Raw genomic sequence first — 25,886 nt, 5'->3', positions numbered from 1 at the left:
TGGGGGGCTGGGGGGCTGGGGAGGTTTGCTGCTTCTAATAGCTTCTTTTTAGAGGGGTAATGGAATTTAGAGTTTCTGAAAGGTTCTGGATGAAAGAAGGAAAGAAAGAAAGAAATCCTTATGCAAATTAAATATATGACAATATATATGTCATAAATGTGTATCTAATATCTGGTTATATTAATATTTAATATCTGGTTATATTAATATCTAATATCTGGTAATATTTAAATCTATATTTGGTCAAAAACAGTAATAATGTGTATATTTTTAAAAAAAAGTAATATACTCCAATATATTATTTGAATGCATGTTTTGAAATATATTACATTTCTATTGAATATATGCTTTTTAAATATGTTATCCATGCAATTAATTTCCATAAGGGAAAGAAAAGTATGTCAGAACATTAGTTGAGAATAAATATCTTCGAAGTTATTTTAGAATTACAACATAATGTTGATAAACTTGTAATACTTCTATTAAAAGCAATCAATTCATTGGCAAACGTTTCGACTGCAAGTCGTATTTCTGAATTCAGAACCACTGAGTGTTTAATAGCTAGTGATATCACGTCTAAGTACCACAAATACATCCTTCAATAAATAATCTAAGAAGCAATGAGCTGGCGGAATGCAGGAGGGGCTGAATATTCCTTTCTTTTTCCATGGTGGAGACGGGAGGGGGGACAAACAAAGAGTCTCCCAACTGCCCAGTATTGTGGCTGGCAGGCCGCCCCCCCTGCCACCACCCCCCTCCCCGCTAAATAGATGAGCCCGCAGACAATGGGGCGCGTGTGCTATCAGCCCCAGGCCAGCAGAGCTGTATAATAATCTGACGAAGAGCTCCAGCCTGCTCTCACAATGCAGGGAGTCTGTGCAGCTGCCCTCTGTGTAAATACAGCCATATGGCTGGATCATTATCTCTCCAGCCCCGCTCTCTAATTCCTGTGTCATCACCATTTCAGATTCCTTCGGCAAATATTGACCGAGGAGAGCTAGCGGCCACAAGCCAGTCTGTAGCTCTGAACTCCAACATTGCAGAGTAATCCATTACTGTAATCTGATTACATCTTTCAGTAACTTGTAACTATAATGGGGGTTTTCAGATAGAAATGTGGTAATGCATTACATTATGGGTACCAATAATGTAGTTACTTTCAGTTATATTTAAAAAAATGCTCTGGCAATTGCATAGCTAAATCAGAAAGCGCTTCAACAGTGCAAGTCAAACCCTTTTGATATCATCCTGCGAGAAAACAGCATCTGAGGAGGGAGGGAGTGGCTTCGATAGCTGGATCTTCAAAGAATATTTCCAGCTGCAGCCTGACCAAACCCAAAACAATATCTCTGTAAACTGTGCCTGAGAAGTAACTGTTTGTTACTGTAAATCATTACAATTGTGTTCAAGTAACTTGTAACTGTAACAGATAACTTTTTAAAAGTAACTTTCCCAACACTGTCCAACACACACTTCCTGAGACACACTGATGCACTCACACTGGCACACACACACACACACACACACACACATTTGCATTCCTATATATGTGGGGACTTCTCATTGACTCTCACTATATTTTTATTGACTATTTCTAACTCCAGTCAGATAAAACTCCACACAGGGTGAAAGTCGATAACTAAATATTTTGGCACTTTTTTTTTAAGGCATATTTACTTCTTAAAAAGGTGTTTTACAAAGTGGGGACGTCGCCACAGCATAATTTTTTCAGGAATTACTATCTTTGTAGGGACATTTTCTCAATTTTTGTCCCCACATTGATAGTAATCCTAACCATACAAACACAGACACAGACACACACACATGCAGACACACACACACACAAATACACACTGACAATCTCAGACAGATGGACACACACACACACACACAAACAGACAGACAGACAGACACACACACACACGGACATACACAGAGACAGACACACACACACACACAAATACCCACTGACACTCTCACATGGACACACACACACACAAGCTCACGCATACACACACAGAAGCAGACACACACACACATACACTCATACACACACACTGAGAAGCAAACACACACAGACACAAACACACATACACTCATACACACCCACATAGACAAACACACATACAGAGACACAGACACACATCCACGCATGCACACAGACCCGTTGCTGCCCCTGTTTGATATTGGAGCCAGTGAGTTGTATAGACTGGTTTCATTGTGTGAATGGAAACGTGATATTGGTGTTCAAGTATTGACAATTCCCAAAAGAATCCCACTGTGAAGGATTCCAGATGTCTCCCTTGGAAAAGTCAGGATATTTGCTTCCACAGGGAGCAGTGGCTCTGGCACAACAACAGGATAGGGAGTCAAAATGAGCAGGGGCTGTTTGTCCTCACCGCTCTACAGCGCCCCCCTACTGGCCAGGCACCCGGTCAGCTCAGACACCTGCAGGGCTGGCCTTTGTCCTCCAGGGGGCAGTAGCTCACATCAGCAGTGGAGCTCCTGGGTGTGAAGAGGCGATTGGCTTGGGGACTGGACTGAAGGTTCCAGGGTTGTCTCTCCCTGCAATGGAATGGACTGGAGGTTAAGGGTTGCCTCTCCCTGCAATGGAATGGACTGGAGGTTCCAGGGTTGTCTCTCCCTGCAATGGAATGGACTGGAGGTTAAGGGTTGCCTCTCCCTGCAATGGAATGGACTGGAGGTTCCAGGGTTGCCTCTCCCTGCAATGGAATGGACTGGAGGTTCCAGGGTTGCCTCTCCCTGCAATGGAATAGACTGGAGGTTAAGGGTTGCCTCTCCCTGCAATGGAATGGACTGGAGGTTCCAGGGTTGTCACTCCCTGCAATGGAATGGACTGGAGGTTCCAGGGTTGTCTCTCCCTGCAATGGAATGGACTGGAGGTTCCAGGGTTGTCTCTCCCTGCAATGGAATGGACTGGAGGTTAAGGGTTGCCTCTCCCTGCAATGGAATGGACTGGAGGTTCCAGGGTTGCCTCTCCCTGCAATGGAATGGACTGGAGGTTCCAGGGTTGTCTCTCCCTGCAATGGAATGGACTGGAGGTTCCAGGGTTGCCTCTCCCTGCAATGGAATGGACTGGAGGTTCCAGGGTTGCCTCTCCCTGCAATGGAATGGACTGGAGGTTAAGGGTTGCCTCTCCCTGCAATGGAATGGACTGGAGGTTCCAGGGTTGTCACTCCTTGCAATGGAATGGACTGAAGGTTCCAGGGTTGCCTCTCCCTGCAATGGAATGGACTGGAGGTTCCAGGGTTGCCCCTCCCTGCTCTATTATTATTATTATTTATTTCTTAGCAGACGCCCTTATCCAGCGCGACTTGCAATTGTTACAAGATAACACATTATTTTTACATACAATTACCCATTTATACAGTTGGGTTTATACTGAAGCAATCTAGGTAAAGTACCTTGCTCAAGGGTACAGCAGCAGTGTCCCCCACCGGGGGATTGAACCCACGACCCTCCGGTCAAGAGTCCAGAGTCCTAACCACTACTCTACACTGCTGCCCCTCTCTAGACACCAAGGAGCTGGGCTCCTCCTCTGGCTTTGCCCTAATGAATGAATCTCGCTGTCGGCTCACAAGGGGAATGTTTTCTTCCAGTGGAATGGCTTTCCTTAGAAACAAGGGAAGGCTTCGGTCTCCCTGGATACAGGGCTGCTGGGGGAGGGTGTGTGTGGGGGGGGGGGGGGGGGGGCTCTTTGTCCAGACCTCTGCTTCCCAGCTGGCTTCCATTCCATTGCACCCCCACTGTTAAATTCAGATAGGCAGGACCGGTTTCCACATGGTGGGGGGGTGGGGGGGGTGATAAGTTCCTATTCTGATAAGCACACTATTTGGTGTTTATATACAAGTAGAATCTTAAATACAGTTCAGTTTGAATATCTCTTCAAATGGACAGCTCTGCCAACAAGCCTGTCAGTAACATACAGCTCTGGCCAAACCTTCTGCATCCCCCTATAGACTTAACTCACAGTGCTTCATAAAGTCGAATGAAACCTGCTGAACAATGTTACGTTAACCTATCGAGTTACTATATGCTTAAAGAAAAACGGACATTTCGAATTCACAATTAACGCTCTCAGTATGAATTAGAACTTGACGACTTGAAATAGCAATGAAGAGCTTAGTGAACATTGGAGAAGTGGGGCATGCCATCCGATAAGCTAAGGAGATGTCAGTATCATGATAAAGTATATTAAAATGTAGTGTGGCATACCGACAGACGGATGTGTGGCAATACAAACGGACAGACGGACACCTCTGTGTATTCCCAGACTTCATACTCTTAATAGCATGTGCTAAATAATGTTACTAATGCAATCGTATAAGAGGATTACAGATACATGAAAGAAATATCACGTGTGGCATTCATTTAAAACAAGCTTGGCATTTTTATATGTATACATCCTAAAAATAAAAGAATCATTCATCTTCAAAAAACACATTTTATTCAACTTGCAATATAAATATAAATTGATACTGTATTTACAAACATACTAAAAAAAAGTTTTATATAGTAAATTAGTAAAATCCATATTTGTACAGTTTTTAACATTAGTTGCTGACATTATTAAAAGTTATGATTTTAGTAAATGATCTTTAATATCTTTTAAAATTTAGAATTATAAAGTAGTTTTAAATTGCACACTGTTTACATTGTTAATGACTCTGAGTGTTTCTTACTGCAATTTCTCAAAATTGTGTTTACTCTGTTTAGAAGCAGCTCTCCAAGCATAGTTGTCATTGAGGGAGCTTCCATGTGTGGTTATTTACATGTGAAGTGGCACGTTTGGGCGAGAAGATCAGGTTTGTGGCCACAGAGAGGGATAGTGTAAATCTCATTTACTCGTGAGCATAACGTAAAACACGAATAACTGAATTAAACTAAACTAAAATAAAGTGAGACAATGCAAACCCGAATGAATAGGGCCATTTTTCATTTGGCTCGAGCACAATGTCTCCATTAAAATTAGAACACACATGGAAACTCCCCATTATCTTTCACTATGGGCACGTATAACACAGGCTATATCAGTGTCTGTATAGTGGGGGGGATACAGCGCCATCTAGTGAACAGGCTTTGCATCTCAGGTATTCAACATAGACAGCAAAACAAACTAGATTCACTAGATGGGGCAGCTCTTTTCTAAGCCGTTACTGTGCTGATCTAGCTTGTGTTATTATTATAATTATTATTTATTTCTTAGCAGACACCCTTATCCAGGGCGACTTACAATTGTTACAAGATATCACATTATTTTTACATACAATTACCCATTTATACAGTTGGGTTTTTACTGGAGCAATCTAGGTAAAGTACCTTGCTCAAGGGTACAGCAGCAGTGTCCCCCCACCTGGGATTGAACCCACAACCCTCCGGTCAAGAGTCCAGAGCCCCTAACCACTGCTGCCCTATATACATCAAAAATTGAATTAAACACAATATTTCAGTAATAACTATAATATCCTATATTATGTTTATTGAAATGTGTGTTAGTACCATAGCACAGAAAAAAATGAGTTTTACTGTTGAAGTTACAAAACTCTGAATAAAGAAGTGAGAAATTGTATTCAGACCAGAAGACCATAAGAAAGGAGGCCGTTCAGCCCATCAGTGCTGGCTGGTTCTCAAAACTTTGTCAAGTCGGGGCTTAAAGGATGCCAGTCCATAGCTGTAGAACTGTGTGAGACATATCTCGGCTTTCTGAATGCAAATCAACAGCCTTTTGCAACTTAATCAAAAGCTTCCTTAGACAGCAGCTCCACCTTCTGGTCAAATGTTGTAACACACTCCATAAACCACTGATGGCTTTCAATAATTTCACCTTGTCACAGGCCACAGTGAACGTTCAGGAGCTGCTCTTCAGCTCTAGGTGTCTGCCATAGACATGTGTAGGGGAGATCTGCCCAAGTGTCTTTATATCAGTAAGCACCAGCACCATCTAGTGCATAGTCTGTGTATTACCAGCAAAGCAAAAGGAAAGAAGATTCACAGTAGCTTGTCATTAGACTGCTACCTTGGCTGATCTAGACTGTGTTTTATACAGTTGGGTGTCGCGAGAATGTTTGATAATATGTGTTAATATCGGGCGGTCTCTCTGTTTCAGGTGTAAAATATGTTTAGAATTGCTAAATAACGACCTATAGCTTTTGTAAAACCCGGGACTGTTTCGATAAAAAAATGGTAAAAACTGAGATAAGGGGTCTTGTATTCATGTAAGGGAAATTGCTACTATTCACTGAAACTTGCTGAAGACCTGATATCCCTCTTCGTCCTGTGAGCTGCAGGAAGCCGTGTTGTCCTCTAGGGGTGCTGTGGTGGGGTTGGGCAGGTACAGGTTGCCCTGGGCTTTGTCCTCGTCTAGCCCCAGTCCCTGCACCGCGAGTTCCAGGCCCTGGTTGATGTACTGGGCCTCCTCCTTGGCATGGAGAGGAGGCAGGGAGGCCAGGAGCTCCTTCAGGCTGCCCTCGAGCTCTGAGAAGCTGGGTCTGTCCGAAGGGTCTGGGCTCCAGCACTCAGTCATCAGCTGGTACCTGAGAGGGGAGGAGATGTTAAAGGGATTGCAATACACTGCTGGACACTAGAGGGCGCTGACACTTACTGATTTAAACACACTTTGGCAGATTGAGCCTGCGTTTGATTTGTGATGTTTGCAGTCATTCTGAGAGGTTCTTTTTGCAGTTACTGAAATGAATGCTTTTGTGTTTCTTGCTCAGTCTGTGCTGCTTTGACTAGGAGTTCAGGAGCTGCTCTTCAGTTCTAGTTGCCTGCCATAGATTTTTGCGTGTATTTTTAATTTGACCAATACTTTAAGCGCAGCTCAGAAACCAGGACCAGCGGAGTTGGAAATGAAATGACTTAAGACAGAGGGAAGGAGACACTTCTTCACACAGAGAGTGGTGAGGTGACAGAATGGGCTACCTTGTCATGTTGTTGAGGCAGAATCACTGGGATCCTTTATGACCTGACTTGACAAGGTTCTGAGATCAATCAGATGCTCGGAATCAGGGAGCTTTGATGGGCTGAATGGCTCCTGTCATTATGTATTGCAAGCCAGAACAGCCAGTATGTTAAAATTAGTACGCGCCAGCACCATCTAGTGCACAGCAGCAAAACTACAGGAAAGTGGCAGATCGCTAGGTGGCGCTGGATCTCTGGGTGATCTAGCCCAGGGGAAGGCAACCCTGGCACTTCCAGGTCATACCATTGCAGGACTTTGTTCCAAAGGAGGTAAATAAAATCAGTGCTTCCCAACCCTGGTCCCGGGGACCCCTTGTGTCTGCTGCGTTTCATTCCGAGTTCTCAATTACTGAACTAGACCTTTAATTGAACTGATAGTTTGCTTAATCAGACCTTTTAAATTGTTTTAACTGCAATGAGATGCACAGTGTGGAGTAACTGTAATGAGATGCACAGTGTGGAGTAACTGCAATGAGATGCACAGTGTAGAGTAACTGCAATGAGATGCACAGTGTAGAGTAACTGCAATGAGATGCACAGTGTGGAGTAACTGTAATGAGATGCACAGTGTGGAGTAACTGCAATGAGATGCACAGTGTGGAGTAACTGCAATGAGATGCAAAGTGTGGAGTAACTGCAATGAGATGCACAGTGTGGAGTAACTGCAATGAGATGCAAAGTGTGGAGTAACTGCAATGATACGCTCAAATTCATTTGTAAGCTTTATCAACAATATCCCTGGCCTCCTTATAAAGGAGATCTAACCAATGCTTTACAGTCCATCCCTTTACCTCTTATCAGCACCACTAATATTAGCACCACCCTTTCTTTGAAGGAATGCAAACCAAGGCTTTATACATTTCCTTGCTGGTTAACAGCAGTCTCTCTGATCTTCACTTGCTTTTTTTCAAGAGCTTACATGCTGAGAATGATCAAAGAGGCCCAGTGAGGTTCACGGGCCGTTTTCAAACACAAACGTATTACCTTGGGTGTAGAGCCCTCTAGTGGAGAACATACTGTACTACATGCTGGTCAAGCACTAACTGTACCCTCAAAATAAAGTTTGAATAAAAGCAAAACTATTCTTTTCAAGGAAATTTGGTTCATCTGTAGGGTAGAACAGGATAAAAATAACAATAAACAATGTTTTCAAAATATTGAACTGGTAATGATCACCAGTAAGTGCTGTGTACTATGGAGTTCCCCATGGAAATTCCAGTTTCTGAAAGAATAGCGTAAATATACATATATTAAGATTGATCTGTTCAGTACAGAGAGAACATTTCACATATCTGTTGTTATTTTTACATGTATTTATGTTTTTATTTTGTTTGATAATTCACTGATCGTGAAAACAGAATGTCTTTAAAAGATGGACATAAAATTCAAAATAATAGTCTAAAATTTAGCATTTATTGTTTTTGAGGTAAGCATTTAAATATTTAAGAACATTTGTTGTCTAATTACTCTAGAGAAATTTATATATTTGTTCTGCTTTAATAAATATTATGTTTAATCATTAAATATCTTGCAATACCCATTTTTAGACTGTGAAATAAGACATTTTTTACCGTAAAAAAAATAAAGCCGTAACCATCAACGATATATCAAGAACAATGCATTATTCAAAGAAAAGTATATATATTATTTTTTTATTTATTTTTATTTATTTTTTTGTTAAAATACTTTTTTTATCTAGGTCACTCACATGGAGACAAATGAAGTCTTTAAAATTTCAGAGACAAAAAACCTAACCCTGAACTTCCTGTCCATCAGTGTGGTTTGTTTGACATATTCACCTGTGAAGGGAGGAGCCCTCCCCAGAATCGGGTCCTCTTTGTAACTGTGCACAGTGATACAGAAGGATGTTCTACTCACAGCTTGGGGTCACAGTCGGTCGGCTGCTTCAGTCTATTCCCTGCTTCGAGGAACTCAAACATCTCGTGGTTCTGAACTCCAGGGTAAGGGCTACGGCCACGAGACACGATCTCCCACATCGTCACCCCGAAGGACCACTGAAACCAGCAGAGGAGAGAGATGTTCACTCGCCATGCCTCAAGCCTGCACTGGACAGGAGGGAGCACCCTTTCTCTTAGGGGGTGAGGGAGGGAGCAGTTCAGTCTCCATGCCTCAAGCCTGCGCTGGACTGGAGGAAGCACCCTTTCTCTTAGTGGTGTGAGGGGGGGAGAGAGCTGTTCAGTCTCCATGCCTCAAGCCTGCCCTGGACTGGAGGGAGCACCCTTTCTCTTAGGGAGTGAGGGAGGGAGTAGTTCAGTCTCCATGAGAAGTGATTGGATTAGCCTGCGGTCTATCTGCTCTCTTAGTGCCTCACTGCCTCTCTTTCTCCTCACTGCCTCTCTTTCTCCTCACCACGTCGCTCTTGCTTGTGTAGACAGACTCTGCCATGCTCTCGATTGCCATCCACTTGACAGGCATCCGGATCGCCACCTTCTGTCTGTAGTAGTTGCTGCTGTAGATCTTCTTAGAGAGGCCGAAGTCAGCCACACAGACCCTGAGATCATCTCCCAGCCTGCCCGGAGACAAGGGACATGTTAATAAAGACACTCAGGTCTCAAGAAAGAGCCACACTTTCTCCCAGTCTCTCAGCTGAAACCACTATAGCCACACTGCGTCCCTCCCAGTCCCTGAGCTCTAACCACTATAGCCACACTGCCTCCCTCCCAGTCCCTCAGCTCTAACCACTAGAGCTACACTTCTTCCCTCCCTCCCTCCCAGTCTCTCAGCTCTCAAGAATAGGCCACACTGCTTCCCTCCCAGTCTCTCAGCTCCAATTACTAGAGACTACCCTTCTTTCCTCCCAATCCCCACTCTCCAGGGTGTTGAGGGGAGAGGGAGGGGTTCATTCAAGGGTTCAGGACTCACATGCAGTTGCGTGCTGCCAGGTCCCGGTGTAGAAACCCTCTGCTACTGAGGTACTGCATCCCGGAGGAGATGTGAATCATGAAGCGCAGCAGAGTCTGAGAGGGAACAAACTGGAAGAGAGGAGAGCAGAGTGAGAGAGGAACACACTGGAAGAGAGGAGAGCAGAGAGAGAGAGGAACACACTGGAAGAGAGGAGAGCAGAATGAGAGAGGAACACACTGGAAGAGAGGAGAGCAGAGAGAGAGAGAGGAACACACTGGAAGAGAGGAGAGCAGAATGAGAGAGGAACACACTGGAAGAGAGGAGAGCAGAGTGAGAGAGGAACACACTGGAAGAGAGGAGAGCAGAGTGAGAGAGGAACACACTGGAAGATAGGAGAGCAGAGAGAGAGAACCCTTATAACAAGAACTCCAGATTCTGTTTCCTCCTGTTGGTTATTAAACAAGTAAGAAACAAAACATTAAGAAGCTGCAGATGATATAAACGTGTGGACTTCCCATTCACAGCCTTATTACAGTTTGATTACAGTTTGATTACAATCTGATTACAGTCTGATTACAATCTGATTACAGTCTGATTACAATCTGATTACAGTCTGATTACAATCTGATTACAGTCTGATTACAATCTGATTACAGTCTGATTACAATCTGATTACAGTCTGATTACAATCTGATTACAGTCTCACCATGGGGATCTCTCCGTGCCGTGTAGCCAATAGGAATCTCCGTAGGTCTCCGTGCTTCATGAAGGGCAGGATGACCATCGGCGAGGGGATGCGTGACTCAGGGTTGGACTCCAGAGCGACCCCTACAGGACAGAGCGGTCACTTCACCAGCACAGGAGCCACAACACTTTGAACTGGTTCACTTTCTAAAGTCTCCTTCCTGCTCTGATCTCACAGCGATAAACTGAACAGCAGCACAGACAGGCCTGAATACAGCTTCTTCTTGGATTGTGATCATCTTCTTCTTCCTGACCAGCCCAGCCCAGCTCTGCCCTGCCCTGCCCTGCCCTGCCCTGCGCTGCCCTGCTCACATACTCGCTTGCTTTTTACCTAACAGTCGGACGACGTTGGTGTGGTTGAAGTTCTGCATGATCTCTGCTTCCTTCAGGAAAGACTCCAGGTCCTCTTGACTGTAGAGCCCCACTACAATGACAGACAGACAGCCTCTTACATACAGTACTGCTCGTAGTTATGATTGGGCTTCCTCCTTTACTACACCTTTCAGAGTGTTTGACTGGGGTTCTTCATTGGAACCCCATGAACCCTGTTAATGATACAACAGGTTTCAGCACTTTCAGTTCATGAGTCGTTTCTGAGCAGCTGAGCTGAGCTGTGATTGAGTGGGGCGGAGATACTGGGATCCAAAGCCAACAATAGGAAAGCGTCAGGTATGATTGACACCCGTTTCATTTGCTGTGATTGCGCTTGGATATCCCGGTTGCGTTTGGTCAGCTGCTGGTCAGAAGCAAAGAATGAATTGAAAATGATGGCATTGAGCAGCAAAGCCCCTGCAGCCTGGTGCACAGTTAACAGGTCCCATGATGTTACAATAAACTTGAGTCAACTCAAAAATAAATATTTTACACTAAAAGGTGAGTAATTTATTATTTATTGTTTTGTGAGCCCCAGAAAAAATGTATGTTGAAAATAAGAAGGCTTAAAGTTAGCACCTGGTAAAGACACGACCGCGTGGTGTGGAAGGTGAGTCATACAGTCAGGGGAGCACAGGGGTTCCCAAGGATATCCCCTGGTAAAGACACGACCACATGGTGTGGAAGGTGAGTCATACAGTCAGTGGGGTGCAGGTTCCTGGCTGTGCCAACTTGGCGATCTTCGCTGGGGATTCCACAGGGAGCATTGACTCTGGTGCTGGGTTAGGGAGGCAATACCAACAGGGACTGTTTTGCCTCACCGCTCTGCAGCGGCCCCTACTGGCCAGGTGAGCTCAAACACCTGCAGGGTGTGTCCTCCAGGGGGCAGTAGCTCACAGCCGCTGTGGAGCTCCGGGGTGTAAAGAGGCGGTTGGCTTGGGGATCGGAGGACACCGCTGACCTTCAGTTCTCCTGAGCTGTTGTGGGGAGTTGCTGTGGTGAGGGAGCGGAGTTGGGCTTTTTAAATTGAGGAGAAAACTTGGGGGGGAAGTAAATGGACACTCTAAATTGTTGTGCCCCATGTTTGTTAACTATGGGCTGCTTCAAACTAAGGGGGGTATGTTTCCGTGTTACACACCTCTCATCGTTTTCACCGCCACTTTGATCTCTGGCCCGTCCGTTGGTCTGAAGTAACCCTCATACACGGCACCGAACTCCCCTGCAGGAAAGAGAGAGCCCAGTGAGACACAGACCCCAGTGAGACACAAACCCAGTGAGACACATACCCAGTGAGACACAGACCCCAGTGAGACACAGACCCTAGTGAGACACAAACCCAGTGAGACACATACCCAGGGCAGCAGTGTGGAGTAGTGGTTAGGGCTCTGGACTCTTGACCAGAGGGTTGTGGGTTCAATCCCCAGTGAGGGACACTGCTGCTGTACCCTTGAGCAAGGTACTTTACCTAGATTGCTCCAGTAAAAACCCAACTGTATAAATGGGTAATTGTATGTAAAAAAAAAAAAAAAAAATAATGTAATTGTATGTAAAAATAATGTGATATCTTGTAACAATTGTAAGTCGCTCTGGATAAGGGCGTCTGCTAAGAAATAAATAATAATAATAATAATAATAATACCCAGTGAGACACAGCAGCAGTGTGGAGTAGTGGTTAGGGCTCTGGACTCTTGACCGGAGGGTCGTGGGTTCAATCCCAGCTGAGGGACACTGCTGCTGTACCCTTGAGCAAGGTACTTTACCTAGATTGCTCCAGTAAAAACCCAACTGTATAAATGGGTACTTGTATGTAAAAAATAATGTGATAACTTGTAACAATTGTAAGTCGCCCTGGATAAGGGCGTCTGCTAAAAAAATAAATAATAATAATAATAATAAAATAATAATAATAATAACACAGATCCCAGTGAGACACAGACCCCAGTGAGACACAAATCCCAGTGAGACACAGACCCAGTGAGACACAGACCCAGTGGGTTCCTTTGCTTATTTTAACTATTCAGAATTTGATATAGTACATATTGCTTCAAGATAACAGGATATTCTTTAATTCATTTTTGAAAGCAGAAAAAAAACCTGTTATGTTACAAAATAAAAAACAAAACTCATTCAAGAGAACTTGAAGTATACAGCTCTGGACAAAGGTTTTGCATCACCTAGAATTTTAGGATTAAGACATAATTAAAAAAATATATATTAGAACGTAATTTAGATATTTTATTTAACATCATGTAATCAAGGAAATTACAAAATGATATCGCAAAAGCCATAATCATTGTACAGTATTTCATGTTAGATTCTGAAAGCTACAAAGCTGTAATTCAACATGTTAACGTAACATTATTAAGCAGATTTCATTCGACTTTATGAAGCAAAACTAGTTCTTTCTATAGAGGAGGATGCAAAACTTTTGGCCAAGCTAAATTAAACCAGCTTTGTGAATATGAGTTCCTAACACTTGGGTTATTAAGACACTGCGGTTATTATCTCTGAGGAGAGACTCACCTGAACCCAAGTCCCGACCCAGACTCAGCTCACTGCGTTCCACCAGGACATCCTTCAGACTGGACTTCAACTGCTCACTGACCTCCAGAAGCTGCCCTGAGAGAGGGGGGAGAGGGGGAGAGAAAGAGACTGAGTACCTGATACTGACCCCCAGACACTGCCCTGAGAGAGGGGGGAGAGGGGGAGAGGAAGAGACTGAGTACCTGATACTGACCCCCAGACACTGCCCTGAGAGACGGGGGAGAGGGGGAGAGGAAGAGACTGAGTACCTGATACTGACCCCCAGACACTGCCCTGAGAGACGGGGGAGAGGGGGAGAGGAAGAGACTGAGTACCTGATACTGACCCCCAGACACTGCCCTGAGAGAGGGGGGAGAGGGGAAGAGGAAGAGACTGAGTACCTGATACTGACCCCCAGACACTGCCCTGAGAGAGGGAGGAGAGGGGGAGAAGAAGAGACTGAGTACTTCTGATATTGTGGCTCCAGTTAAAACTCAAACTTTTCTAAGCATGCTGCACCATGGGTAAACAGTGCCCTATGTAAAATGAAAAGGAAATGTCGCAAATCAGAACACAGATAGATGGCTACTGAATTGCACATTCACTGTGATATTTGGAAACAACATCTATTAAAGTACAATGAGCTCTGAGGACAGCCAGACGTTGCTATTTCTCAAATCGTATCATCTGCTGTACTTCCTTGTACTGAAGCCCCTCCCACTCAAGTGTGAAGAATTCCAAACTATTTTCAAAACAATTCCTATTAGGGATCAGATGGAGAGAGCAAGGGAAGAAGGAAAGAGGAGGGGAGGATAAGAAACAGGAAAGAGGTGAGAGAGACAGGAAAGAGGGGAAGAGAGACAGGAAAGAGGGGACAGAGAAAGGAGAGAGGAATAAGGGGGAGAAAGTAGAGGGTGGAGGGGGAGAGAGAAGGAGAGGGTAGATGGTGGAGGGTGAGAGGGAGAAGGGAAGAGGAGAAAACGAGGGGAGAGAGAGAGAAGGTGATCAGTGGTCAATATGGTTCACACTCACAGGTCACCCCCTCTGATACAGACGTCACCTCCTCAGTCTGTCGCTTGTAGGTTCGGCCAGAATTGACGGGCAGCAACTCCACCTCCTGTTCTCTACTGGAGAGGAGAGAGGGGGTGTGAGAGAGGAGAGGGGGGGTGTGAGAGGGGAGAGAGGGGGGAAAGTGGGTAAGAGGAGGGGGGAGAGGAGGAGAGGAGAGGGGGGAGTGGAGGATAGAGGGGGAGACAGAGGAGAGAGGGGAGAGAGGGAAGGAGAATGGGTAGAGCAGAGATAGGGGGAGGGAGGAGAGGGTAAAGTTAATTTGTTACTATTAAACACTCTGACACTTTAAAATTGCTGCCTCTTTGCTAATGGAAGTAATCTGAACTCACGCTAGTTTTTTGTATTTGTTCCGCGTGGCAATCAGCACTATAACAATGAGAGCGATGAGCACAGCGACCCCTAGTGCTGCCCCCAGCACCACATAGTGCTGCACTGAGCTCGGCTTCTCAGACACAGGGAGGGTGGTGATCAGGGGAGGCTGGGGTTCCCCTGGGAAAAGAAATTCACAAACCTTTAAAAACACTGAGTCACCCCCCTGGCAGGGCTGTAACATCAAGAAACATGAGAAAGTAACCATGACCTACACTGAGGGGCGGACAGGAGAATAGGGAGAAAGAGAGCTAAAGAAAGGGGTGAAGAGAGATAGAGAAGAGGGGACAAGAGAAGGGGATGGAGAATGGGGAGGAGGAGAGAGAAAGGGGGAAACAGAATGGGGAAAGAGAGGAGAAAGGAAAGAGGGAGGGACTATAGAATATAGATGAATGTGAAAGAAGAAAAAGAAGAAGGAAGAGGGGGAGCGAGGCTAGCAGGAGAAGAGGAAAGAGGGAGTCATATAGAGAGAAAGGGGGATAGAAAGGAGAAAAGAGAAAAGGGGAGAGAAAAAGAGGCGATCATCACAGAGACAGAAGACAATAGAAAACAACGGACATGTGGATACAATACTGTGAAGAAGGGCTCACACTTGGTGATGCTGACTGCACTGGTAGCCCGAGCTGCTCCGCTGGTTGCCGACACCGCGTTGCTGGCTTCGACATGGAACCGGTACTGGAGCGCCCCCTGCAGGCCGGTCACAGTGACCGTGGTGTTGGTCAGTCTGCTAGTCCGTGGGTAGTGGACAGTATCTCCACAGCGCTCCCAGTCCTTACTTCCTGCCCTCTCCCAGCACCCCACTGCATACTGGACATCGCCCCGGCCCCCCAGATCACCAGGGGGGTCCCAGGACAGAGTCACCGAGGACTGGTGGAGAGAGAATGTGAGGTTCTGGGGGGCAGAGGGGGGCTCTGTTGGGGGGAGTTCAGAAATACCAATTCAATCATGTGAATAATCAACCATGGAGCAAGGAAAGAAAATCATGATGTCACCAGCCTTGGAACTATGCAAAAAGATTTTAATGCACAAGCCATCCCACAAAAAGCAGCGGTACCACAAAATATTCTCAATTTACTCTCAATGCAGAATGACTGTGTGGGACAATTGTTCTTCGTTTTCAGCATGTTTCTGCAGTGGCGCCTGCCAAGGCTTTTATCTTTAGTCTCACACTGGCGACGCAACAAAATGTGTGGAACTAACTAGAAGCATCTTGTCATGGTCTTTAACAGACATTGCCATGAACCCTGCTGAACGTTTTAAAAAAAGAAGGACGTGATGATAAAACTAAATAAGAACAGGAAATACAATGCATGATTGAGAGAATCATTTCAATTTGTACACGCTGCTCATTCTGCCTTTAATACTGCCTAGTGGTTTCACTGGGTTTGTTTTTTGCAGTGTGACAGTGGAGGTGTATTATATGCTGGCAGGGACTCTGTACATACTGGTGCAGCCCAGCTCCACTGGATCACTGTCCAACCGGAAGTATCCCATCATGCACTGGCACGACTCTGCTCCCTCTGCCTCTGTCTTGCTATTGGGCGGACACTGCTGACACCCCTCACTGCGATTGGCCGGCTTGTAGTATCCAATCCTACAGGCTAGAGAGGGGAGCGGAAAATGAGAGAATTCAAGATTTGAAATTGTGTACGTTGATCCGCCATTCAAAATTATTTCTGTATAATAAGAGAGGCCCCCCCACACAATATATTAACTAAGATTTCAAAGGGGGACCTAATTTAATAGGACAGAATCAAGTGTTATTTTTTTAAAATGTTCCCAGTGTTTTAGATCCTACTACATCACCCGATAGGCTGTTCCATGCATTTGTAACTCTCTGTGTCGCAAAGTGCTTCCTACCTTCCATTCATGCCCGCTTGTTCTCTCTGTGCTGAGTTTGAAGTCGTGTCTTGGGTTGACTTTATCTAGACCATTTATGATTTTAAAGATTTCAATCAAGTCCCCTGTTTCCCTTCTTTTTCTAAGTTGAAGAGATTTCATTCTTTTAACCTGTCCTCATAGCTCATTGAGTCCTGGGATCAGCCTAGTTATTTTATCTAATGCATTCTTCTCGCAGTTCATATGATGTATTTTCGTTTCTGTTTTTTCAGTATTACTGTTGTGGTTTTTGTTTTCCGGGGTTTCTTTTTCTGTAGGACACTCTTTTGCTGGGTAGTCTGTTGTATTGTATATCCAGGACAGCACACGGCCACACTGCTGGATTTCCTGAAGCTGCTGCTGATTGGTTGTAGTAATCAGCTGATTATATAAACACTGCAATCCTACCTGGATTGATCCCTACCTTCAGTGTCTATGTTCTTAATAAACAATGTGGCTTTTTATTCTTGCCTGTGTGTCTTTTGTCTACTGATTATACCCCAGTTATTCACCACTGTGACTTAGCTGGGTGTGTTGATCATGTATTTAATTCTGCTGGTAGTGTCGTAGTTAGGCTACTGATTTGGGCCCTGCATCGCTTCCTGCAAACCCTAGGAGGCGCTACATTCCACTGGGCAGAGTGTTCTATCAGCTGTAGAACGAAGACCTGTTTGAGAGCTCTATTGAGGGGTGCTTTAAACCTTTCTAAAAAGTCCCCAGGATGTGCTGACTAAAAGAGCCAATGCTATAGAGAGGTCCCCTTTAGTCCCCTCTGCGCAGGTATTGCTTTAGACAACCCTTACCTTTGCAGTGATGCCCAGTTTCTTGGTATCCTCTGTCACACACACACTGCCCCTCCAAGTCCCCCCAAATCCCGTCTGCACCGCACTCCCTGAGTGGGGGAGACACTTCAATGGAATTCTCAACGCAGGCCCCCCTTATCTGGCCGGCCCCCCCAGCCGCACCAGGGAAATCGGCCCGGCCCTCAGAAAAGCCTGGGCATTTCCTGAAATACACCCTGACCCTGGAGAGGAAGATGCAGGGGCCGGAATAACCGAAGCCCAGGTGGAACCCGGATTGAGAGAGGAGGCCCAAGTCTAAAGCAGAGACTGAGTTTGTGCTCTCTGCTTTCGTCTGAGGGCTTGAATCGTGGTGGAAATGCTTTGTGGAGTTCACTTGGATGGGCTCGGAGGCTTGGTAGAAGCTGAGCTGTCTTCGTGATAAAGGCTCCTCTGATTCCAGTAAGTAGACTTCTAGCTGGCAGGCGGGCTCTTCTCTGTCACACTCCTCTTGAGCGAATCCCAGATCCACAAACAGGTGATTGGCGTCTCCTCGTGCAATCCAGTTGGTCCACAGCAGCTTGTAGGTGTTTCTTTTGTCGTAGCTGCAAGCTTGGTAGACTGGGTGAGGAGTGTCCAGCTCAAAGGGAAGTGAGTTCAAGTTCCACTGAAATCAGACAGACAGTCACGTAAAATAATTGTAGTTAAGAAAACAATTCTGTAAATCGTACCTGTTTTGCACTTCCATTGACTGCATGAGATAAATGTGCAGTTTTGAAAGAAACACTTGTTATAATACACATGTGGCTTTTGTTTTAAACCAGATCTCTGGTACTGCTTTAGGTTAAAGGAAGTTCTCAGTTTCTATGTCCTTTTTCCCTGGGTCATTGCACCCCAGCAATGTACCCTGGGTCATGTTACCGGCTGAAAGCATGTCAGTCAACAGAGGAAGCAGCTGATTGGTTAAGGATAAAGAAAGAAGCCGGGTATCATTTATGACATATAGTTTCCAATTCTTGTTTTGTAATCCTTGAAACTTATTTTGAAAACGTTTGAGCTCAGCAGGGTTCATAGAAATATCTATTAAAGATGACTATTTTTTTTACAGGCGTTAAAGGTGAGACTAATAATCATATTAGCCTCACTCTGTTCCTTTAGTCTCACACTGATGATGCAGAAAGCCTACAATCAATAAAAGAAAGGTTTAACAGGCATGAGGTGTCCAATCACGGTCCTGGAGGTCCATTCCACTCCATTCCACTCCATTCCACTCCGTGTTTAACACCTAAAATGATATCATGATCTATTTCAGGGTCTGGGTGGAGGTTTACTTGGTTCAATTAAACTATATAGAATAAGGTTGGAACAAAGACCAGGAGTGGAAGGGCCAGCTTCGGCCTGCCCTGACCTAGCACTGAAAGAGGCGCCCCAACAAGAAGATTGATAAATGGGGTGCACATTACAAAACAACTCACTGTCTTTTCCTTCGCTGGGATCCACTCCAGTTTCGTCTCTTTCAGGGTGTTCAGGAGTTCCACTGGAAGAACAAAAAAGTAAAGAAAAATAATTGAACCCCTTTTCAAACTGTATCACCCCGGACAACGACTTCTGGACATTGGTCACAATATACTGTGATGTATTTTTGACCTTTGTCAGATATTTTGTTTCTAAAAATAGAGAAATGTCTGTTTTGTTTTTCCCCAAGACCTTGTTTCTCCCGCTGAATACAAACATGGCTTTGTGAGGATTAAAGTTTCTGATATTTTTATTGTCTTACTCTTTTCTAAAAAGCCTCTCTGAATGAGTCTCTTGTTGATATGAAGCTGGTTGTTTCCAGTCAATCCTTGGTTTCCATGGCTTTTTTTCCAGGGTATTTTTCTACAATTTAGCTTGAAAAAAAGGTCTGTGTTTTGTTTATAAAACTTGCAGATAAGAGAGCCTTATGATGCAGACAGGTATCCATTACAGGAATGCATTTCTGTGCTTCCCACATATGAACATGCTTGACAAAAGCATGTTAAACATGCCGAAACATGTCTATATATACACGTATGTATATATATATATACACATCCTACCATGCAGTTTAGGGGAGAGCAAACTGACCAGGAGGGAGAGGGTCAGTGACTAAGTGAGTTGTCTGTTGTGAGTTTCTGCATATTTTTAGCACTCTGATTCAGATGGTCGGTTATGCAATCCCCTGTGCCCTGTGATATCTTCTCATCTCTCAGCAGAAACTAACTTCCTCTGATCCCTAATATAAACCAAAGTGACTCATCAGTGCATCTGTGCACCAAAATGAAGGAAACTCAGAAAAAGACGGCAAATTCCCCCAATCCTCCCAAACTCAGATTGTATCAGGGTGGGTCCTGTGGTTATCTAGTGGGGTTTGAGATAAACTTCAAGTAAACAAATGTCTTGTGAGGAAACAGTTCTGATTGTGATCCATAAATACTTCCACAGCTGCTCTGAGCAGATCACAATCCAACTTCCTAACATTACATCTACTCAAGACTCGGAGCCCCTCGACACACACTGTTTGAGTAATTATAACAAGACACACTCCAACACTTCAGAAACAATGTGGAGGGTACTCTTTCTGTTAAGTGTCTCTAATCACTGTGTATTTACATAGTACTTATTTAGTAAATACATGTGTACTTACACATAATTACAATGTTATTATGCATAGTTACAATGTACTTAATGTCTATTTTTTTTTGCATGATCTAACCCTAACCCTAACCCTAACCCTAACACTAACCATAACCCTAACCCTAACCCTAACCCTAACCCTAACCCTAACCCTAACCCTAACACTAACCATAACCATAACCCTAACACTAACCATAACCATAACACTAACCCTATCACTAACCCTAACACTAACCCTAACACTAACCATAACCCTAACACTAACACTAACCCTATCACTAACCCTAACACTAACCCTAACCCTAAGCCTAAGGTACAAAATACCAGGGCATCTGAACAGAAGGATGCTAAAATTTGAAACTCTCTAGAAATTCTACACTCATCCAATAGATAACATAGATAATATTACTATTATAGTACTGACCATAGTCTATTGCAGTAATATCACCTTGATTTATTTAACCTGTGCTCAGCTAACCGTGCTGGCATTGTGGTGCTGTTGATTTAGATAGATTAAACATGGGATAAGATTAAAAACTGGATAAGATTAAAAACCAGGATCTTTCAGTGTCCCGGGAAGGCATATTGAAATCCCGGGACACCTTTCTCAGAACCGGGACGACCCAGGGAATTTCGGGCAGAGAATTAAGCTGTTCCGTGAGAACAACAAAACAGTGCATTTGTGTTTGACCTAGACTTCAAACATGTGTATCGTACAGGCACTGGGCTCCCTGCCTCCAGTCATGCTGCTCCATGAACAGCGCAGGCTGTCCTCTCTGTCACACGCACTGAAACAGAGAGTCTGAAGCTGCATACAAACTGGAAGCACCAAAAGTCAGAAATCATCTGTTCTTGATGTCCGGACTTCCGTTGGGGGCAGTGAAGGAGGAAATGAAAACCCATCTCTGTACAACCCATCCCTGCCTCTCTCACTGCCTGAGGAATGTCTCAGAGCCTTGTTTCCTTCTTGTTTGAATCAGATCTAGATCTTGAATGTTTCTGCTAACAAAATGAGATGCGTCTGAAATGAAAGATTTCACCCAAAGCGCTGTCAAAAAATAGTTATTAACATCATTTGCACTGCTGTTATAGATCATGTCTACTTTCTTAAACATCCTGTCTGAAAGTATAGAAAATATTTTAAAAAGTCCCCAGAATGTTTCTTCTTAACTGCATTTAGGACAAAATTATTCTGAGTGCATATTCCCATAACTAACAAAACAATTCCATACATTTGAGCCCTTTTGGTCTTCCCTTAGCTACACAGGTCTCAAGTGTGCAGTTTTGAAAGAAACACGTGTTATAGCTCACATGATTTCTGGTACAGCGTTAGGTTAAAGGAAGCTCTCAGTTTCTGTGCCTTATCATCAGGTTATCTGTTTGAACTTTGTTACTGTCTGACAGCATGTCATTGAACAGGGGAAGCAGCTGATTGGTTATTGACAGACAAGCCAGTGAAGGGGTGGGGACAATTCCACCCTCCAGGTTAATGACCCAGGAACTGAAAGAGTCTAAAAGCATGGCTTGTAACAGAGATTTGTTCAACCTAGTGTAGTACCAGAGCTCATGTTTCAATATGAAAATGTTTGCTATAATAGTTGCTCCTTTCAAAGCTGCACATTTGAGACCTGTGTAATGAATGGATGTGACTGGCGGAGAACACATGTGGAACTATTTTGTGAGCTACAAGTGTTCAAACTATATCTGCAGTTCTCTGTATTTTGTTAAAAAGAGAATTTGGAGAATTTATTTTTGTGCAATACGTCTTGACGTAAGTTTGTTTGTCCTTTTGGTTCTCCAGCAGTATAGGAGAAACGTTCCAGTGACCTTTTCAAACTTACATTTAGGGGTAGGTGCAGTGCAAATAATTCTGGATGCAAAATTCAAATTGCATTGCAGCCAGGCAATTATTTTGCACTGCGCCCTATGTCGGCTTAAGAGCAATGCAAATTACTCAACACACACAAACAATGATCTGCAATTATGACAATGAGGGTCTCAATGAGCGCATCGGTCTCACTGCAGAGTTAGGAGTACAGAGAGCAGCAGGCGCTGTGTCACATTTGTGGAGCACGAAAATACAAAGCAAAAAAATGTCAGATGAAGGGCAGCAAAGTCCTCTTGGCTCACACTCTGGAAAAGGTGGATTGGGCTCTCCCTCCAGACATTCCAACTGTGGTCTCAAGGAACCACAGTCTAAGTAGTGCAGAGAAAAACAGCACTTTCACATGTGCAGGGATAGCGGTCCCTAGATTTACGCTAGGGTCTAGCTAATCCCTCAATTCAGCTATTAGGTCTAGGATGACCTGCGGAGTGAGATGATAACCCTGGGATTGAATATGCAGGGTCTCTTCGTCTTGCCCTTCTCAGAACGTGTTCCTGTCTCTCCTCAACAAGTGTCGCCGCATCAGGAAGTGTACCACACACCATCGGAATTGTAAATTATAAACTACAAAAAAAATAATAATTTCTTCCTGCTTATTTGTGTAATAATTAGTGTTGCATGTAATCCGTTACTGTAATCTGATTACATTGTTCAGTAACTTGTAACTGTAATGGTTGCTTTTTCATGCAGGTAAATGTGGCAACGGATTACATTTTACATTAAAAAATAACATGGATACTTTTCATTACTGTGACGTAGAAGGAATGAATCTTGGTTATAAATCTCCCTCCCGACCTGTGAGGGCGCTGTGTAAAGGGAACAGTGTGCCCCGGACTGGATGGCCCGACAATTAATTCCAGGGAAAGGTGGAAGTCGGCCATCTAGAAAGGGGGCGGAGCTACGGTACACCAAGTCATCGCCCCAGAAGGGAAGCGATGTGGCAACCGTGGATTGGAGGAGAAACGGTTGCACTCGCTAACCAAGGGGGCGTGACTGACGGTACAAAAGGGGGCGTGGCTAAGCGATCTGTTCCTTTGTTATGGTCGCGAGCGAAACAAAAGGAGAACCAAAAAACATCATAACGACCTGGATTATAAACAGGATCAAATAAAACGTTGTTATTACTTGTCATTACTTGAGCACCGCATCACCTCTACACCTGCGCACTGCAACCCACCCAAATGAAAAGTTGTGTGCATTAAACTGTTCATGAAAATCAAACTGTAATTAAACATACCACTACTATTAGAAATAATAATAATAATAATAATAATAATAATAATAATAATAATAATAATAATAATAATAATAATAATTCTATTCGATGTGTTTTTCCATTGTTGCCCACACTTCTTTAGTTTCACTTTGTGCATTTCCTGTTATTCTCTATTGAAATGTGAAATTCCATTATATCATAGAAAATGAAATCCCAGTGATTATTTTCATGACAGCTGGATAAGGGCTACTTAAGACCTTCAATGCATGTCATTAGTTAAATAAGGTGTTAGCAGCATGGTAAGACATATTAGAATAACTGATTTACAGTATGTGGCAAGATACTTGCCACATACTCTTCAGAGGGCTGTATCTGACCCCAGGTCTCTTCAGAGGGCTGTGTCTGACCCCAAGTCTCTTCAGAGGGCTGTGACTGACCCCAAGTCTCTTCAGAGAGCTGTGACTGACCCCAGGTCTCGTCAGAGGGCTGTATCTGACCCCAGGTCTCTTCAGAGGGCTGTGTCTGACCCCAGGTCTCTTCAGAGGGCTGTGTCTGACCCCAGGTCTCTTCAGAGGGCTGTGTCTGACCCCAGGTCTCTTCAGAGGGCTGTGTCTGACCCCAGGTCTCTTCAGAGGGCTGTGTCTGACCCCAGGTCTCTTCAGAGGGCTGTGTCTGACCTCAGGTCTCTTCAGAGGGCTGTGTCTGACCCCAGGTCTCTTCAGAGGGCTGTGTCTGACCCCAGGTCTCTTCAGAGGGCTGTGTCTGACCCCAGGTCTCTTCAGAGGGCTGTGTCTGACCCCAGGTCTCTTCAGAGGGCTGTGACTGACCTCAGGTATCTTACCTTCAGAGGGCTGTGTCTGACCCCAGGTCTCTTACCTTCAGAGGGCTGTGTCTGACCCCAGGTCTCTTACCTTCAGAGGGCTGTATCTGACCCCAGGTCTCTCGCACTCCCAAGACCCACAGGGTGACTGGCAGCAGGTAGCCAAGGAGCTTCTTCAGTCCCATCTCTCCAGCTCGCAGTCTGCTGCTACTGAGCTGGAAGCATTGCAGATTGATTGTATTCCAGCAAAGAGGGCAGGGCTGACAGGGTTGACATGGCTACACCCCCTCTCCCTCTCCCTCTCCCTCCCTCTCTCTCTCTCTCTCTCTCTCTCTCTCTCTCCCTCCCTCCCTCTCTCTCCCTCTCTCTCTCTCTCTCTCTCTCTCTCCCTCTCTCTCCCTCTCTCTCTCTCTCTCTCCCTCTCTCTCCCTCTCTCTCTCCCCCTCTCTCTCTCTCTCTCTCTCTCTCTCTCTCTCTCTCTCTCTCTCTAGCCTCACAGGCTGGATTGCACTCTGTTCATTTTATAGAACAGGTTCTTTTAGAATATAGAGCTTCACTTTTTCTAGGCTTGTACTCTTTACTTTTTTTTTTTTAGCAAAGCAGCAGCCAGTGTTTCCTCCTCTGATAGCGACTCCCTCGGTCTGTGAGGGGAATGGAGAGACAGGGAAGCTTTTAAAAGTGCATACTTTAGTGAAGAAGCAGCTGTACAGTGTGTGTGTGTGGAGGTGTGCGTATTCAGACAGCTCAAAGACACACCTGTCTGTATCCCCAACTTGGAGAATGCTGTTAAACCACCCATTGCAAAACGCTCTGGCGTCTGCAGTGGTGGATCCTGCACAGTATTATTGCTGAAATAGTACAGCTATGGCCAAAGGTTTTGCATCACCCTGTAGAATGAACACATTTTGCTTCATAAAGTGGAATGAAACCTGCTGAATAATGTTACGTTAGCATATTGAATTATATACTACTTTCCATATACTTAATGAAAAAACTGACAAATTGAAAAATGTGACATTTCGAAAGCTAACATGAAATACTGTGCTGCTACAATGGCTTCTGGTAGACTTTTGCGATATCATTGTGTAGTTTATTTGATTACATGATGTTAAGTATGTCTCAGTCCTAAAATTCCAGGTAAACTTTTGGCCATAGCTGTAGATCAGTGCCCATTCTGTTTAGAACAGGACGCGGTTTACCATTTATTGTGTGATGATTCAGGTTGGTTCCCTTGTTCGACCTGCTCAAAAACGTAACGCCATTGGAATATGTTTCTCAAAAGAAGGTTTTATTTTTGAAGTAAAGCATACTGCTAATAAATATCTGTCTGTTGCTTGGCTAACTTTATTGTGAGTCAATACCCTGATGAAGACTCTGCAGCCGAAACATTGTTTTCTTTCTCGCTGATCGTCACTGGGTTTAGTGTATGAGATTAGCTGTGGTGTATGAGATTAGCTGTGGTGTATGAGATTAGCTGTGGTGTATGAGATTATCTGTAGTGTATGAGATTAGCTGTGGTGTATGAGATTAGCTGTGGTGTATGAGATTAGCTGTAGTGTATGAGATTAGCTGTGGTGTATGAGATTAGCTGTGGTGTATGAGATTAGCCGTGGTGTATGAGATTAGCTGTAGTGTATGAGATTATCTGTGGTGTATGAGATTATCTGTAGTGTATGAGATTAGCTGTAGTGTATGAGATTATCTGTAGTGTATGAGATTAGCTGTAGT

The 25,886-nt window shown here is 44.3% G+C and overlaps 1 protein-coding gene across 1 annotated transcript; it reads right to left on the bottom strand.

Annotated features, from left to right (window-relative positions):
• Nucleotides 1-4,445: 4,445 nt before the first annotated feature.
• LOC117398718 (ephrin type-B receptor 1) lies at nucleotides 4,446-24,398 on the bottom strand. The gene is made up of 15 exons (XM_059015961.1): nucleotides 24,250-24,398; nucleotides 19,058-19,119; nucleotides 17,607-18,249; nucleotides 16,371-16,526; nucleotides 15,516-15,836; nucleotides 14,886-15,045; nucleotides 14,518-14,612; nucleotides 13,486-13,581; nucleotides 12,101-12,181; nucleotides 10,922-11,014; nucleotides 10,553-10,674; nucleotides 9,865-9,974; nucleotides 9,352-9,511; nucleotides 8,860-8,996; nucleotides 4,446-6,554 (listed from the first exon to the last, which is right to left on the bottom strand). The coding sequence occupies exons 1-15, from the start codon at nucleotides 24,341-24,343 to the stop codon at nucleotides 6,257-6,259; spliced, it is 2,628 nt and encodes an 875-aa protein (XP_058871944.1). The 5' UTR covers nucleotides 24,344-24,398; the 3' UTR covers nucleotides 4,446-6,256.
• Nucleotides 24,399-25,886: the final 1,488 nt, after the last annotated feature.

The sequence above is a fragment of the Acipenser ruthenus genome, chromosome 51 (genome assembly GCF_902713425.1).
Source record: "Acipenser ruthenus chromosome 51, fAciRut3.2 maternal haplotype, whole genome shotgun sequence".
Classification (NCBI taxonomy): Eukaryota; Metazoa; Chordata; class Actinopteri; order Acipenseriformes; family Acipenseridae; genus Acipenser; species Acipenser ruthenus.
Note: the sequence above shows the minus strand (reverse complement) of the source record. Positions and strands in the feature narration are given on the sequence as shown.